Source organism: Meriones unguiculatus, chromosome 3 (assembly GCF_030254825.1).
Source record: "Meriones unguiculatus strain TT.TT164.6M chromosome 3, Bangor_MerUng_6.1, whole genome shotgun sequence".
Lineage (NCBI taxonomy): Eukaryota > Metazoa > Chordata > Mammalia > Rodentia > Muridae > Meriones > Meriones unguiculatus.
The window spans coordinates 848,628-864,181 of record NC_083351.1 but is presented as its reverse complement, the minus strand read 5'-3'; the positions used below and the strand labels follow the sequence as shown (position 1 = coordinate 864,181).

At 53.0% G+C, this 15,554-nt stretch overlaps 1 protein-coding gene across 3 annotated transcripts in view; it reads right to left on the bottom strand.

Annotated features, from left to right (window-relative positions):
* The window catches only part of Prkcz (protein kinase C zeta), a 98,372-nt gene extending 84,149 nt beyond the window's left edge, over positions 1-14,223 (bottom strand). For 2 of the 3 annotated variants that reach the window (XM_060378918.1, XM_060378919.1), the window contains exons 1-3: positions 10,482-10,603; positions 9,332-9,421; positions 7,740-7,790 (exon numbers count right to left, since the gene is read on the bottom strand). In XM_060378918.1, the coding sequence (XP_060234901.1) occupies positions 7,740-7,790; positions 9,332-9,421; positions 10,482-10,575 (235 nt within the window). In that variant the 5' untranslated portion in view covers positions 10,576-10,603. Of the gene's footprint in view, positions 1-7,739; positions 7,791-9,331; positions 9,422-10,481; positions 10,604-14,015 lie in introns of those variants that run through there. The other variant, XM_021655516.2, reaches the window with a different exon arrangement.
* Positions 14,224-15,554: the final 1,331 nt, after the last annotated feature.

Here is a 15,554-nt window from a genome sequence, read left to right as displayed (position 1 = left end):
GCCACCACCTTAGGCCTGGCGGAAAATCCACAGGAGAGCCGTGCGTGCGCTACTCACCGGCTTTCTCTGCTGCCTCCCCAGCACAGGATTCTTTATGCTCTACCAAAGGTGGGCACGCACGGAGGCATCCTCCGTCCCTTTAAGGAGCCGATGCTTCGTCCCCTGGCCTCCGGGCCGACAATGGGCAGGGTGGGTCTCCAGATCCACAATAGGCAGGGTGGGCTACCGCTGGAGGAGCAGACATCTAATGGAAGGTTGGCTGTCCTGCTCCCCGCCTCTCATCTCTGCCTCCTCATGTCTCCAGGCCCGGGTGGTACCCGGCTCCCCTGGGAAGCTACAGCCGGCAGCTGAGGCACAAACTAAAACACGGCATGGATACGGAGGAGCTGACGTCACATGAAAACAAGCGTCTCTGTGCTGAGCCTGCCGGACAGGATGAGGGCCAGCCAGGGCCCCGCAGAGGAGGGCTCATTCTAGGCAGTCTTTAAAATGCCACATCTGGGAAACGTCCCAGGTGCCCAGGGGCCTGCCTATGAGTTCCAGCCTGGGATTCTGGGTGCAGCAACCCCGGGCATGGCAATGGTCTGTGGTATGCATTCAGGATGGGCTCCACACAGACGCCCAAGGGCCGTAAGCACTGAGGGGCTATGAGCATTCAGGGGCTGTCCTCTCCAGGTTGGGAGGACCACAGCCCATTCAATACAGGCCAAACCCTAGGTCAAGCAGCCTCTGCGTATCGTACGGACATCCACTACACAGACCACCCCTCATGGAGGATGACGGTGGCTAACAGCCGGCGTAGAAACGGGAGGCAGCAAATCCCCAGAGAACCAAGCAGTTCCCCCTGGTACCACATGTAAGCAGGCCGCGGCGGGAGGAAGTCCATCACCCAGGATCTACCAGACTGTGCTGTGTTCCGGGGAGACCTGGGGCCCATGATAAGCAACCACCTGGCCTTCATGCCTCCCCACATTGGTACCCGTGAGCTGTGAGTGCTTAGGCCCCCTCTCAGTGTTGGCCAGCCCCGAGCAGCTGGCCAAGCCACACACACCACAGTAACGTCAACGCAGAGATCTGTGTCTGTCTGCCTGAGCTCTGGGTTCAGGTCACAGCTCCTTCGGTCTAGCTCTGAGCTGAGGGAAGCCGTTTCTCCCAGGGCAAAGCTTCTTTCTTTTGGCAGCTGCCGAGCTATGCACTAGGCACTTCGGAGACTGCAGAACTTAGACACAGGACTGACAGCTCCTGTTCTATCACCTAGTTCTCTAGCCAAGGCAGATAAGGATGACTGAAGAGGGTGGCGGAGGTGGCAGGCCTGGAATTCCAGCAGCTGACACCCCAGCACCAAGGAGGCAGAGGCAGGGGGATTGCACACTAACGGCCAGACTAAGCTACAAAGTGAGACCTTGTCTCAAAAAACCAACAGCTTGATGGCAGAATAGAACCCCTGCCTAGTATGTACAAAGCTGTGGACTTAATTTCCAGCCCTCAAAAAAAAAATCTTTCCTTTTTAATTGGTTAAATAAAATAATAATGTTTTGGAAAACATGAACACATGTGAAATTCAGATTTCAGTGTATGTAAAGGCTTTACTGGAGTACAATACGGTGATGGAAGCTGTCAGCTGAGATACAAATTTCATAGCCCAAGAGCCAAGACAGCCAGTTCCTACTCCTGAACTGGCAAGTCTGCAAGCCCTTCACTAAGATTATAAAATCACACAGTGGCCGAACCATGACATCCAAAACGGACGTCAGCAAGAATAATTGTGTCCAGCGTAAAACTTAGCATCTCATCACAAACACTGCGTGGCCAGTTTCTCTCTTCTAGTCCAGCCCAAAATATCCCATTTTTCAGAACCTCTAGACGATGCAGGCTGAACTGGCTGATGGCTAATTTTGTTACAAGCCTATTTTAGGTGCAAAAGTCGCTTTCCCAATTTGTTGCAAATAATTTGAGACAAGTCTGAATGAAAGTGGATTTTTAGCAAAACAATGGCCTACCTATAAATACTAGGAAGTCTCGGAGCTGGAAAAGACTCTGCTCAGGGACAGCCCACAGCACCTACCTCCATCTTTCCCTGCCAACGCTGTCGCTCCACGACTCCCACCCTGAGCCTGGCTCTGTTTCTTCCTGTCTCCAGGACAAGGGTGGACTCTGCAAAAGTTTAGTGGTGGTTGGCAGGGAACTCCCATTTGTACTTGATCGTCAGCAGGCAGGTACAGCAGACTATGACAGAGTTGGCTTCCCTGAACGACCCCTTCTTTGTCTTAATGGCTGTTTTGTTTTTGCGACAGGGTTTCTCTGTGTAGCCTTGGCTGTCCTGGACTGGGTTTGTGGACCAGGCTGGCCTCGAGCTCACAGAGATCTGTCTGTCTCTGCCTCCCAGAGTGCTGGGATCACAGGCATGGGCCACTGACCTGGCTGTTTTGTTTCTTTGTGACAGGGTCTCATGTAGACTAGTCAAGGCAGACCTAACTTATTATGGAGTCAAAGATAGCATTGAACTTCTGATCCTCTTGTCCTCTGTCTCCCAAGGACATGTACACTTCTAAATGTCATTAACTTCATAGTCCCCACTTACAGAGAGGGAAACTGAGGTACCACACACTTTACCTACCTGCCCAAAGTCATGATGCAGATATGGTGGCCAACAAGATGGCAGCCACCTGACTATTACACTCCATTTTTTTTCCCTCTCAGATACTAGGGATAGAACCCAAGCCTTCTGAAGACCAGGCCTCTGGCCTCCTGCTAAGCCTCTTGCTCAGCCTGTTCCCAGCACCTCCAGGTCACACACATCATGTCCCAAGACACTTTAGTCTGTTCTCTGGACAGATAACCATCTCAGCTTCTTTGGTGACTGAACCCCTGCCAAGGCCTCCTCTGCCCAAGCCTGCTTCTGGGCCACTGTTCTGACTACCCCAGGAGGCACAGCAGCTTGACAGGCCAGGAGGACAGCAGGTGCAAGAAACGAACAGGCCTGTGACCCAACACAAGAGACAGACCGGGAAGTCTTTCTTGACTTGCAGAAACCTTCCATCTTCTTCAGGGACTCCGGACACCCAACCCCCACCTGGTGCCCCACGGCCAACCCAGTCACACACAACCCCCAGCACAACAGTGTAGGGCCACCCACAAAAAAGGATGGAGGAGGAAGTCAGACCAGACCCACCAATCTGCCAGGAAGAGAGGGCAATCGGACCTCGGTGTAGCCACCAATGGAGGGCGTGTGAACAGTGATGTGTGGTGACAATTTTGGAATTTCAGTATCTTTAGAAAACACAGCAGTATTATGAGAACATGTTTCATTTAACCCCAGGTGTGGGGATGTGGGGCTGAGTCACAGCAGCTGACTATGATTTGCCTCATGCTCTAGCAGAGGCATGGTTTTGGCAGCTACAGAAGTTTCTGCTATTATGTGACCTTTGCAATTCTGGGGACTTTTCAAAAAACATATAAATGCTAGAGCCCTGATAGGTGGATTGTTGGTTGGTTGTTGGTCGCAGTTTGTTAAGAAGAGACAACAAGAAGAAATTAGATACCCTGATGGCCAAGGTCAAACTTGCCCCAAGGAGCTCGACACACCCCCTTTCCAACCCCTGACTTTATTCAGGGATCTCTGTCCTCTCTATCCTTTTTCTCTCATATCAAGTGTTAAGGGGTTGAAGGGTGAAAGAAGAACCCACAAAGTAGCAAGTGCACATGCTGGCTACAGTGATTCGTCCCTAAAGCTTGCTGCTGTGACCTAATTTGTGGATGTGGCTAACACAGAAGTCCAAGACGGATGCTCTTATATCACCCAGTGGGGCCTGAACCTCATGACCAGCATCAGTGATCATTAAAAAGAGAAAGAAAAAACTAAACAAAACAATAAAACACTAGCAAAACAAGTGAAATTTATTCATAGGATCCAAGGAAAATTCAAAGTAGAAAACTGATTAGTTTGGTGCTGGAAAGATGGCTCAGTGGATGAGAGAACTTTCTGCTCTCCCAGAGGACCCAAGTTCGGTTCCCAGCACCCACACTCACATCGGGTGGCTAGCAGCACCCTTTAACCACAGTGCCAGGGGATCCAGCGCCATCTTCTGGCCTCCACAGGTACCTGCACTCATGTCCCCACACCCCCATGAGAATAAAAATAAAGAAAATTGGTCAGTGTATTAGGAGGTTTTTTTTAAAAAAAAAAAACAAACAAACATGATCATCTTAATAGGTGCAAAACAACCCACTAAAAAATTCATCATCTTCTGTGCTAAAAACAGCCGACTACCTAGGCACAGAGAACTTACTAAGACCCCAGAGTGAAAAACCCACAGTGAACACACCTAACAACAATAACAAAAATAAAACAAAAACAAAAATTAACAAAACTCCACAAAACTGTGCACCTTTCCTCTAAGATCAGGGCAAAGACAGACTCGGGGTTCCCACATTGGAAAGGAATAGGAACCATTGCTACTCTGCAGTGATAATGACCTTATATAAGTAAACTGCCACAAAACTTGTTAGAATTACTAAGAAGTTCAGTGAGCCACAAGCTGCGAGGTGAGCACACTAAAATCACTTGTCTTGGTTCCTGCATATGGTCTCAGTTTGCTTTCTGTTGCTTTGACAGACACTATGACCAAAAAGCAACTTGGGAAGGAAAGGGTTTATTTCATTCCACAGGTCACAGCCTGTAAACTAGGGAAAGTGAGGCAGGAACCACAGAGGAATGCTATTTACTGGCTTGCTCTTGCTTTCCTCAGTCGGCTTCCTGACAGAATCTGGGCCCACCAGCCCAAGAATAGCACTGCCCACAGTGAGCTGTCCCCCCACCCCCCTTCAGTCACTAGTCAAGAAAAAGTTTCACAGGTTTGCCTCCAGGCCAATCTGATGGGGGCATGTTCTCAATTCCAGCTTGTGTGGAATTGACAGAAACTAACCAGACAAGCACCTTCATTCGCTAACCCGCTGTCAATCGTGACTTTCTAATCTGTACTACCACCTCACTCTGAATAAAGTTATCCTGCTACTTTGAAAAAAACAAAAACAAAAAACAAAAACCCATTATCTTTCTGTACAATGAACAACCCTAAAAGTAAATGAAGAAAAGTTCCAAAAAAAAAAAAAAAAGAAAAGTTCCATTATATTAGTTTCAAAAGAATGTTCCGTTTATAACAGCATCAAAAGGAAGAGCTAAAAAAGGTTTAAGGATTAAACAAGGAGGTGAGAGACTTATATGAAGATGATGCTCAGTGGATGCTGTAGAAGGCTCTGGGTTCAAGTCCCAGGACCCCAAAAAACAGCAACAACCCAAACCAACCCTACAAAACTGCAAACACTGCTAAAGGAAACTAAGAAACACATAAATAAGCAGAAACCTTCCAGTTCATGACCCAGGAGACTTAACAACATGGCTAAGACGTTAGCTCAGGATGAGGGCGAGGCTCCGTGGCAGGGGAGAGCCTCCCATGGTGGCACCGGAGCAGCGGAAACCCTGCTGCTATCTGCTTCCAAGCGGAATGTCAACCAAGCACTCCACAGTCTGAAGACTTAGGTTAGAATCTGGCTAATTCGGGGAGTTCCGGGGGCTGTAGGGTGCCGGCTGAGATACCACAGGCCAGCTCACATGCCCTTGTTCCATGCCAACCAGGTCCTGCAAAGTTTTCAAAATGGTAGTCCCTCTGGCTGTGGTCTATCTGTGTGTCCATCCGGCCAGCTTACATTGTCCTAGTGAAGCTCAAGGATGGTCTCCCTTGTCATTGACATGCCACCAGGCTGACCGGCCTCACAGACCCTCAGCAAAACGACAGACACAGACATCCTTGCAGACAGCAGTCACACAGTTTCCCTGGACAACCAGATGGCTTTCCTGTGTCCAAGGCAGGTACCTGGATCAAGTGGGAAGTGTTCACAGAATGCCACCGTGCAAAGCCTGGGAGACCATATCAGGGTCCTCCTGTCTCCCACACCCCCGCCTTTCTATAACCTAGTGCACCAGCCAGCCTGGGCAGGGTGATCTGTAATCGAGATCCTGGCTTGCCAATCATCCATTGGTCGTCGGTGGTACTCAATTCATGCCCTATCTCAGCCCAAGTTCTACAGTTCTGACAAAAACTGTCTATGAGAGACGGAGCCACCCAGCAATCATGTGACCAGGCCAGCCCTTCTGAAGGCAACAATCTCTGCATGCCTCCAAGGCGCGATGGACGCATCTTGTCCTTCCTGAATTCTACCCTTCAACAGAGAAGCTCTTAGATTTCCAGGGACCTACTGTGGGGCAACAGCCCCTCCCTATAGCACCCAGACACAAACAAGAAGCCAACAGGCCTGCAGCTCTGGGGCAGGGCTGACATAGGGCACAGACACTCTGGGCTACCTGCTCTCTAGCCCTCTGATCACACATGACCACAATCTTGTCACAACAGCCAAAACGGCATCCAGGTAGCAGACAGACACAACCGGAAACACACCTGCTGAGACAGTCAGGACAACCCCACCTTCCCTCTTCAACAACTTTGCGCTTTTTCTTCTTTAATGTTAAAGCTTTATTATTATTGTGTAAACATGTACCTGTGTGTATGATGTGTGGGAATACAGGTACATGTGTGTTATAGTGTGTGTTTGGAGGTCAGAGGATTACTCTGAGAGCTGGCTGTCCCCTGCTTTTACAGGCGTCCAGGGACTGAACGTAGGCCACCAGGTAAGAACTGCCAACCCTTGCCTTGTTTTATTGTCTTTCACACTCAAAGACACACTGTCCAGATGCCTCCCCGGGACATGGGCACCTTAACACCAGGCTCCATACCACCCAGTCTAAGGCCTCTTTACACAACACCCCATCCACGCGCACACACCTTACATGGCCTTCCCAGCCTATGGCCCAGGGTTGGTTCCCCATCCCACTGGAGGCAAAATACATGGGCCAGCCCCTGCCTCCTCTAATGACACTGGGTCATGATACTTCAGAAACCAGGTGAGCCAAACCTTGTCACCCACCTGAGCCTTGCCATCCCTTAACACCTAAGCATGGCCTCCATGCACTCAGAGGCGAAGACCAAGCCCCCACTCCTGGACCTGTTTTCCCTGAGGGAACACCAGATAGAGAGAACAAGAAGGCCAGGCCTGGGCGGCCTGCACTGGGGCAGACAGTGTACAGAGGTGCAGCGCCCTGCGCTCCTGGCCTGGGCATGTTCCTCCTGAGACAAATTGGGGCACTTCGTTGACCTCCACTCTGCTACCAAAGCAAGCCAACCGCACCTCCCTCCTGTCCTCACCTCCCCTACAAAGCCTCAGCTAGCCAAATCATACCCACGGAAGTGGTGGGGGAGCCATCCAAAGTGAAGGGAGCTCTCAGGTTACAGCGCTGGGCACTGCGAGGTTGGCTGCTCACCGGTGAGTGACTCTGTGGCCCAGGGCCCTGCTTCACGCAAGGCCCCACCCACTGCCCTGGCGTGACGGGCAGCAGTTCTACCCTAGCGCATGGCGCGTGTTAAAAGGGAATTAAAGAATGGAGCACTCAGGGTGGAAGGATGGCTCAGTGGTTGAGCGCACTGGCTGTTCTTGTAGAAAAGCTGGGTTCGATCCCTGGTAACCACACAGCAGCTGATAACTGTAATTCCAGTTTCAGAGGCTGTGATGCCCTCTTCTGGCCTCTGCAGACACCAGGCACTTATGTGGTGCGCAAACGCACATGCAGGCAAAACACCCATATACATAAAGTAAAATAAAATTAAAAATTTAAATTGAACACTTACTGTCTTCTCCAGGACAAGGCATGCCTGGTTGTTCTGGGATGCTTGGGAAAACTGGATAGAAAGAAAGAAAATGATGAGGTAAGTGATCAGTGTGCAATGATAATGCTGTCTCAGGGAAAGTCCTGCCCTGAGTCATGGCAAGTGGCTCCACAGTCCACACCCATTCTTTGTTTCCCCTTCAAGACAGGGTTTTTCTGTGTAACATCCTTGCTTTGTAGGCCTGGCTGTCCTCAAACTCACAGAGATTCACCTGCCTCTGCCTCCAAAGTTCTGGGATGTTAAAATGTGTGCTAGCACCACCCAGCTGAGGACCTGTTTTCAGAAGACATTCTTCAGCACAGACCAAAAAGCTCAAGCACGTCTCTGCGTCAAACCCAGTTTATAAGGTTCCAGGGGAAAGGCTTTTGAAAAGCAGAGCTATCAAAGGAAAACTAGCAGTTCTCATCAAGAAGGTAATTCAGAAACAAGAAAGGACAGCAATCACCTTGAAAATCAAAATCCAGAAAGCAGCACCAAGACTTAAACCTGGGTCTTGCGAGCGCTTGGTCGGCTCTCTTCCACTGAGCTATAGGACCTATATCCTCTCCCCTTTTTACTTTTTATTTTGAAACAAGGTCTCATTAAGCTGTCCAGGCTGGCCTTCTCAAATTCCATAGCACAGTTTTTCTGGAACTTTCTAAATCTTCCTAACCCCATTTCTCAAGAACAAGATTACAAGCCTATGCAATGAGGCTCAGCAAAACTTAAGTTTTTGTGCCAGTGTGATGGCTCAGTGTGTAAAGGCTCCTACCATCGAGCCTGATGGCCCGAGTTTGACCCCTGAGACCCACACAGTAAAGAGAAGGACCAACTCACATAAGTTTTCCTCTGATCCTCACACATGGACCCCAGCACACACACAGTAAATAAATAACAATACATTTCTAATTAAGCACATCACTCCTAACAATTTATCTTTACGTGTGTGTGTGTGTGTGTGTGTGTGTGTGTGTCTGACTCAGAGTCTGTGCACCTCATGCATGCAGGAGCCTGCAGAGGCCAGAAAAGGCACTGGACCCCTCCAAGAACCCATTACAGACGGCTGCTAGCCAACATGTGGGTGCTCAGAACAGAACCCAGGTCCTCTGCAAGAACAACAAGTATTCCTAACCACTGAGCCATCTCTCCCATCTAATAAACTTACTTTAAAGTACATACAACCATTACAAGATTTTAGACTGCCAGGCTCTGTCTTCAGGCTGTCAGACAAAGATTCTCCAGCTGAGGAGAGGCCCCTAGGCTATGGTCTCCTCAGTTTTACACTTGACAGAAGCCAGGGTTATTAAGAAAGGGGACTTCAATTGAGGAAATGCCTCCATCCTTTTGCAAGTGTATGGGACATTTTCTTGATTATTGGGTGATGTGGGAGGGCTGGGTCCACTGTGGGTGTCCACCCCGGGCATGTCTCTGTTTTAGCTCCTGGCTCCAGGTTCCCAGCCCTGCTTGGCTTCCCTCAATGACGGACTGTGATCAGCATGAACCGAGAGAGACAGGGCATCTATCTCCACAGACCGAGCGAGTAGATGAGAGCCGAGCCCAGATTTGTCACCTACCATGGATGATGAGCACTTCATCCCTGCCCTGACAGGCCAGGCGGAAGGCCTCCTCCAGCTCCATCTGTGAGGACACAGTACAAGGGTCACCTACGGGTGGAGGCAAGAGGCACCAATGAGGCCGTGACAGCAAAGAGGGCTGAGCTGCTCAGCACTAGTGCTCACTCAGCAGCTCAGACGGAAGGAGGGTGGCAAAGTCTGATCTGCAGAGCAGGGATGGGAGAGCCCATAGCAGCCAGCCAAACCAACGAGCTAATTTTCCCTCACAAGATCTGAGGGCCCCAAGTAAGAACCTATCAACCCCAGAAGGAAACCTTGTTCACTCACAGCCTCAGGAGCTCCAAGAGCTTGCGGGCCAGCAAATAAGACCTAGCACCTTCTCCTAGGTGGCCTAGGTAAAGAAGGAGGGCCCTGCCCTCTGGGCTTGCTGGATGTGGAGACGCATAAAACCAGCCCCAGTTCCAATCGTCCTGTGGAAATGGGAGAGGCTGTGTGCTCTACCTACTCCACAGCGTCTCTGACTGACAGCAACAGTCGGATGTGGGAAAGGGCACTCTCCTGACTATCTCCACCTCATCCCAGTTTTCTCTGGGTCTGAATGTGGGAAAGAGAGAGGCAGAAGGAGGAGATGGAGACATAGAAATGCAGAGAGAGCAAGAAAGATGGGGACAGGAAAAGGGGAGAAAATAGAGAAGTAGAAAGGTAGGAGAAAGGGAAGAAAAGGACAGGAAAGAGAAGAACAGAGAAAAGGAAGTAAGAGAGATGAGAAAGGAGCAGAGGAGAGGGAGAAATCAAAAAGGGGGGGAATGGAGGCCTCAGGCTACCCTCAGCTTCCCGGCTCTGCTAGGAAAAGGAGGAGCTAGTCCTTCCTAAATCAGCAGCTGGAAAACCCCAGCACACAAGATCATCAGGTAAGGGGTAAGAGCCTGTGCTAGGTGGGAGCCAGCTGAGATCGGGGCCCCCCATGCAGCAGGAGCACCCCGCTTTGTCTGGCTTCCTGTGCTGCCCGGTCTGTCCTGGTCCTATTTGCCCATCTGCAGCTATTCCTGCTGAGGAACTGCTGGCTCCAACAAGTTCAGCCGCGCAGCGTGTGGGGGAGGCTGACGAAGCCCAGGGGAGCTCAGTCTGGCCATCCCAAGGCTGAGGCTACCTTCACTGTCCACCCACTTGAGGGTGAGTGGATGCTGCCGGTGCAGGCCACACATGTCTCTCACTTCCTCACAGAGGTCCTTGAATGTTGTCATGGCGTCCACGCTGGTAATCAGGATGTCCCTGGGACAAAAAGGACAGGGATATCTGTCACTTAGATCACACCCGAACCTGACCAAACACTGCTCAGTTAGCCAAGTTACTGATTAGATAAATGAAGTTAAAATCTCCCCCAAAGACAATGGCAGCCCCAACACGAAATGGCACCACTGACCAGTTTTTAAAGCGACCTCCATGGCTCCACAGAGAAGCTAGCTGAGGTGACAGAGGCCTCCGTAGTGGTGGCCAAGCACCCGTGCCTGCTGAGCAACAGTGTCGGACCCCAGGATGCAGACACAAGTCCATCTGCTTCATTCAGGTGAGACACCAAGGTCAAGCCTTTCCCCAAAGCCTTGAGGGTGAAAACCAGGCACACTACCCAGAGAAGCCAACAGTTAGCTAGTCAGAGCCGTCCTTGAACATCCTGGTAGGACCGAGCCACCTCTACCCCAGCGTAGCAGCAACAATTCTGAAAGGCAAAACTTCTTGGAAAAGCAAATCTCAGAATGCCATTGCCTTTTATCTTTCGTTCCCAGATGGGACTTAACCCTCTGTCGTAGGAGATGGCTTAGAGACATGACCTGGAGGAGGAAAATGAGAAGTGGGAGTGTTGCTCCCCTATTTTCCTTATAAGGAAGGGCAGCAGCAACAAGTTTCCATGGAAACTAAGCAGGACCACACCCTCACAGAAACAGCAGTGAAAATCCCGACTTGTGTCTGACATCCATGGGGAAAAAAAAAAGGCTTGGGAAAGGAAACCTGAAAAGCTCTGAGACAGGAACATTGGCCAGGGTTGCTGTGTCCCCTGGTTTCCCCACTGGGCTATCGAAATTGGGTCACACAACTGTCTATGAACAAAGACGAGATTCAGAGCAACGAGCATCCAGCACCTACCCGGCGCCCTGCACACCAGCCAGGCCTCCGGGGATCTGCCGGTCTGTGGGTCTCACCCACTGTGCAGGGCCAGGGATAGGTGTCCCCAGCTGCCCCCGTTTTCTACAAGATCAGCCAGCCAGCTTCTGCCCAGCCCCTGCCTGTCTTGGGAATTGATCCTGTCCTAGGCCACACAGCCTGTAGAACCACGGCAGATGACAAAACTGATGTGGGGCCTCCAAAGCTCAGCCCCAGGCACCTGTCACCTGGCATCTCCCTCACATGGTGCCCACACTGCCCAGCACTGGCCAACCGGAACGCTGGAAATCAGGTCTGACATCCCTTTCTCAGACCTCTTTCTGAAACCTTGGAAGCCATCCTCCACCAGCACCCCTCGGTGCCCAGGGCACAGGTGACACATTAGGACGTGCCCCACGGAGCTGAGCTACAAGCCAGCTTTGGTGAGCCCTCCTCCTGACACACTGCTAAGCAAGGGTGTCTCAGAAGTTGGGAGCAGCCTGGACAGATCACCCAACCGCAGGTCCTCCAATATGAAAGTCTGTAACAAGAGCCTAGCAGGATGGAATACCCATCCCCAGTGATAACTGAAGTATCAGAAAGCAGGCACCTCGGTTTTGCCTGTCCGGCTCACAGGCAACTCCCTGAGAACAGTGTTGCCTGACACTCCTCAAATACAGGTGGCCACTGGTGGCAGCACTCTGCTCTCAAGCCTCAAAGGGACTGAGGGACAACAGGAAGGCAAATGGCCGACATATTACACTGACTGTTCTAAGGACAGGGCTGCATCCTTGACTCTCAGCTGTAGCTCTGTCACCTCCCTCAGAGCAGTGTCTTGTGCCATGGCCCCAAGACGGCACCTTCCTATACAGCACATTCCCCCAAGCCCCAACTTTAACAGCCAAGAGGGTAGCTCTGCCTCCTCAAGCGAGCCTCGGGACTCAAGCTCCAAAGGCACCCAGTGGGCGGATTTTAGAGAGCAGGGGAGAAGCCTCCTCCAGAGGGAGAGGAAGGCAGAGGGGTACAGAGGGAGTAGGGGTGGAGAAGTAGAGAGAGAGGAGGGCAGGAAGGGGTGGAGAAAGGAAAAGAGGGGAGGGGGAGAGAGGAAGAGGAAGGGGGGCTCCAGTTTTGTCAGCTGAGGAAACTAGAGTCAACAGGTTGAATTACACTGCCAGTAACCAAAGTGCTCCCCAGGGGCAAAGGCGGGAGGAGGGGCAAGACTGACAAGTCCAGGACAGGGGAACTGTCCAAGGTGAGCCATGACCCCCAAAGTGTTGGCTCAACCTGCCCTAAGGGAAGGGTGGGTCCTACCCCTGGGGCCCTCAGCTTCAGTGAGAACCAACTGCTGAGCTTGGGGTTCAGGCAGAGGAAGCAGTCTCTCAGCTTTAACAGGCTCACTCCAGAATCCAGAAGCCTGAGGACACAACTAAGTCTTCCCTTTCAGCAGGGGCACTCCAGGCCAGAGGCAGGGCTTTGGACCTGACATCTTTGGGTGGGCCTGTCAGACCCCCAGAAATCCTTTCTCTGGCTCTATCAGAAACGCTGCTTCAAGTCCAGGATCACCAGAGGTTGGCCATAGTGAGAGGGAACTGGCAGGAACTTCCTTAACAAACCGTGGAGCCAGGCAGCCGGAGGCTGGAAACAGACCCTCCGCCCAGGCAAGGAACCACCTCAGGACGACCACAGCCACTTGTCTCTGTAAAACTCCCAGGAATGCCGAGAGCCCAGTCCAGCCACCGGGCCAGCATTCCACTCCACTCCTTCCTCCTGTCCAAGAGCAGTGACCCTTGACCCTTGACGTGGGAGTACCCAGGTCGGTTCCAGGAGAAGCAGCCAAAGCATTAGGCATCCACCGCCTTCTGTCTACACAATCAGAGGAGCAAAATACCCTAGCTGAGCGGAGGCGGGCCAGCCACCAGACACCACCGCTCCGCACCCATCACTCCAGACTCCGAGGCAACACCACCGTCAGTATTTCCCCATTTCCCCAGGAAAGGAAAGTGGAATCCGGGGCTGGGGGCCAAAGCCAGGCCCCCAAACCACCTGTAAGTGACGGAAGCGTCACCAATCCCGTCCTTAAAGAAAGGCAGGACCGTATTCTTTCTGGAGATCTCCAAAAAGTTCTCTTCCCCAAACAAAAGCCGCGGAACGTGCGCTTAAGTTCCCACTCTTGCGCATGCCTTTACCTGGCTCAAAGCTTTCCCAACATTTACACCGAAACCAACTTAAGTAACCTTGGTTGGTGGTGCTGTTTTTTTAACGCACCAGAAGTGTTCACAATCTGACAAAAACTTTCAGACATCGTCCTTGATGTCCCCGCCTAAGTGAGACCTGGCTTGGAGCGACGCATCGCCGGCCTGCTGCGCGCGCCCGGAGGAGCCAGCGACGCGGAGCGCGCCCCGCCTTCGAGCTTTCCCTCGGGCCACGGTCAAGGGCGCCGCGGCAGCTCCGGGGCGCCTCGCCGGCGCCTCCCGCCTCCCTCGCGCGCAGGCCACCCGGACCGTCCCGGAGCCCCGCGGCCGCGCACCCCGCCTTGCTCGCTCACCCCCCGTAGTGCGCCTTCAGACGGACGCGCCCGCCGCCGCTCCCATCCATCTTGGGGTCCGTCCTGCTGGGCATGGCGCACTCCGCCAGCCGCCGTCAGCGCCGCGCCCGGGGCGCTCCGGCCATGGCTAGCGGCCCCCCGCGCAGGGCCGGGTTGCCAGGCGGGGCGGACGGCGGAACGCGGAAGGGAGCGCGCAGCGGGGGGACCGACGGCGCCGGCCGCGCCAACTCCACGGAACTTGGGCGGTGCGCGGGGCGGGGGGCGGGTGTGGGCGCGGGGCGGGGGCGGAACCCGGCCGTCCGGGCGGCCAATCCACGGGCCAGGTGGTACCTGCGGCCAATGAGGGCTCCCCGGGGCCGCCACCTGGGCCAATCCTCAGGGGCCCGCGCAGCCGCGGCCCAATAACGAGGGCACAGAGCGCAGTACCTGTCGGCGGGGCGCGGCCGCCTGCGGCCAATGGGAGCGCGCGCGGTGTGGCTCTGCCCGGCAACCAGTGGCGACCCGGAGAATCCACGGTCCGCGCGGCCCTGCGGCTCCTGGGGCTGTCGTGCTGAAGAGCCGGGCGGAGTTGGAGGTGCGGCAGGCCGGCGCTGCCGGACCCTGGACGTCCGAATCCCGGCTGTCCGCGCGCTCCCGAGGCTGCGCGGAGCTGAGCATTCGGTCAGCGTGCGAGCTGGGCCGGCCCTCGGGTCCCCGCGGACCCCCGCAGCTCGGCAGGGGAAGCCCGTCGACGCTGGCTGCCTCAGCCGCAGTTCTCGGCCGGACCAAGCTGGAAGATCGGAAGGCCTTCTTCACCCTGCGTTCCACACACCTGCCTGGCTCTTGGTGCCAGGCACTGAGGTGACCCTGGAGGGCTTGGATCCCGTGTTCTCCCTAGAAGGCACTTATGGGCAGCCTGTTTCAAAAGCGCTTTTGTTTGGTTGGTTTGGATGGTTGGTTGTTTGGTTGGTTGGTTTGCTTTGGTTTTCGAGACAGAGTTTCTCTGTGTAGCTCTGATTGTCCTGTACCTCACTCTGTAAACCAGGCTGGCCATGAACTCAGAGATAACACCTGCCTCTCGAGTGCACCATCGCCGCCGCTGCTGCCTTCCAGTGCTTTTTAAACGCTTCCATCTCAAAACTAATTTTTTAAAATGTTGGCACACCCGTAATCCCAACATTAGAGAAGCTGAGGCAGGAGGACCTGGAGGCACCGGGCCAGCCTGGGCTAGATCCCCAGGTATGTCTCAGATAATATTTCTAACCCTGCTAGCTTCCTGCACTCTGTCACCTCTGTTCAGGCCCCTGCCACAGCTGAGACAGGTTTTCACCACGCAGCCTATGCTCACGGTTGAGATTACAGATGCACATGACCGCCCTGGGTTCTCGGGCGTGTTTTGTTGAACGTACACATGCTGGGCAAGCACCCTGCCACCAGCTGCATGCCTCGATTGTTTTCGCCTTTTTATTTCTGTTATTTTTTTAAGCTTGACAGTGGTGGGGCACACCTTTATTCCTAGCACACGGAAGGCAGAAGCAGGTATGGATCTCTGTGAGTTTG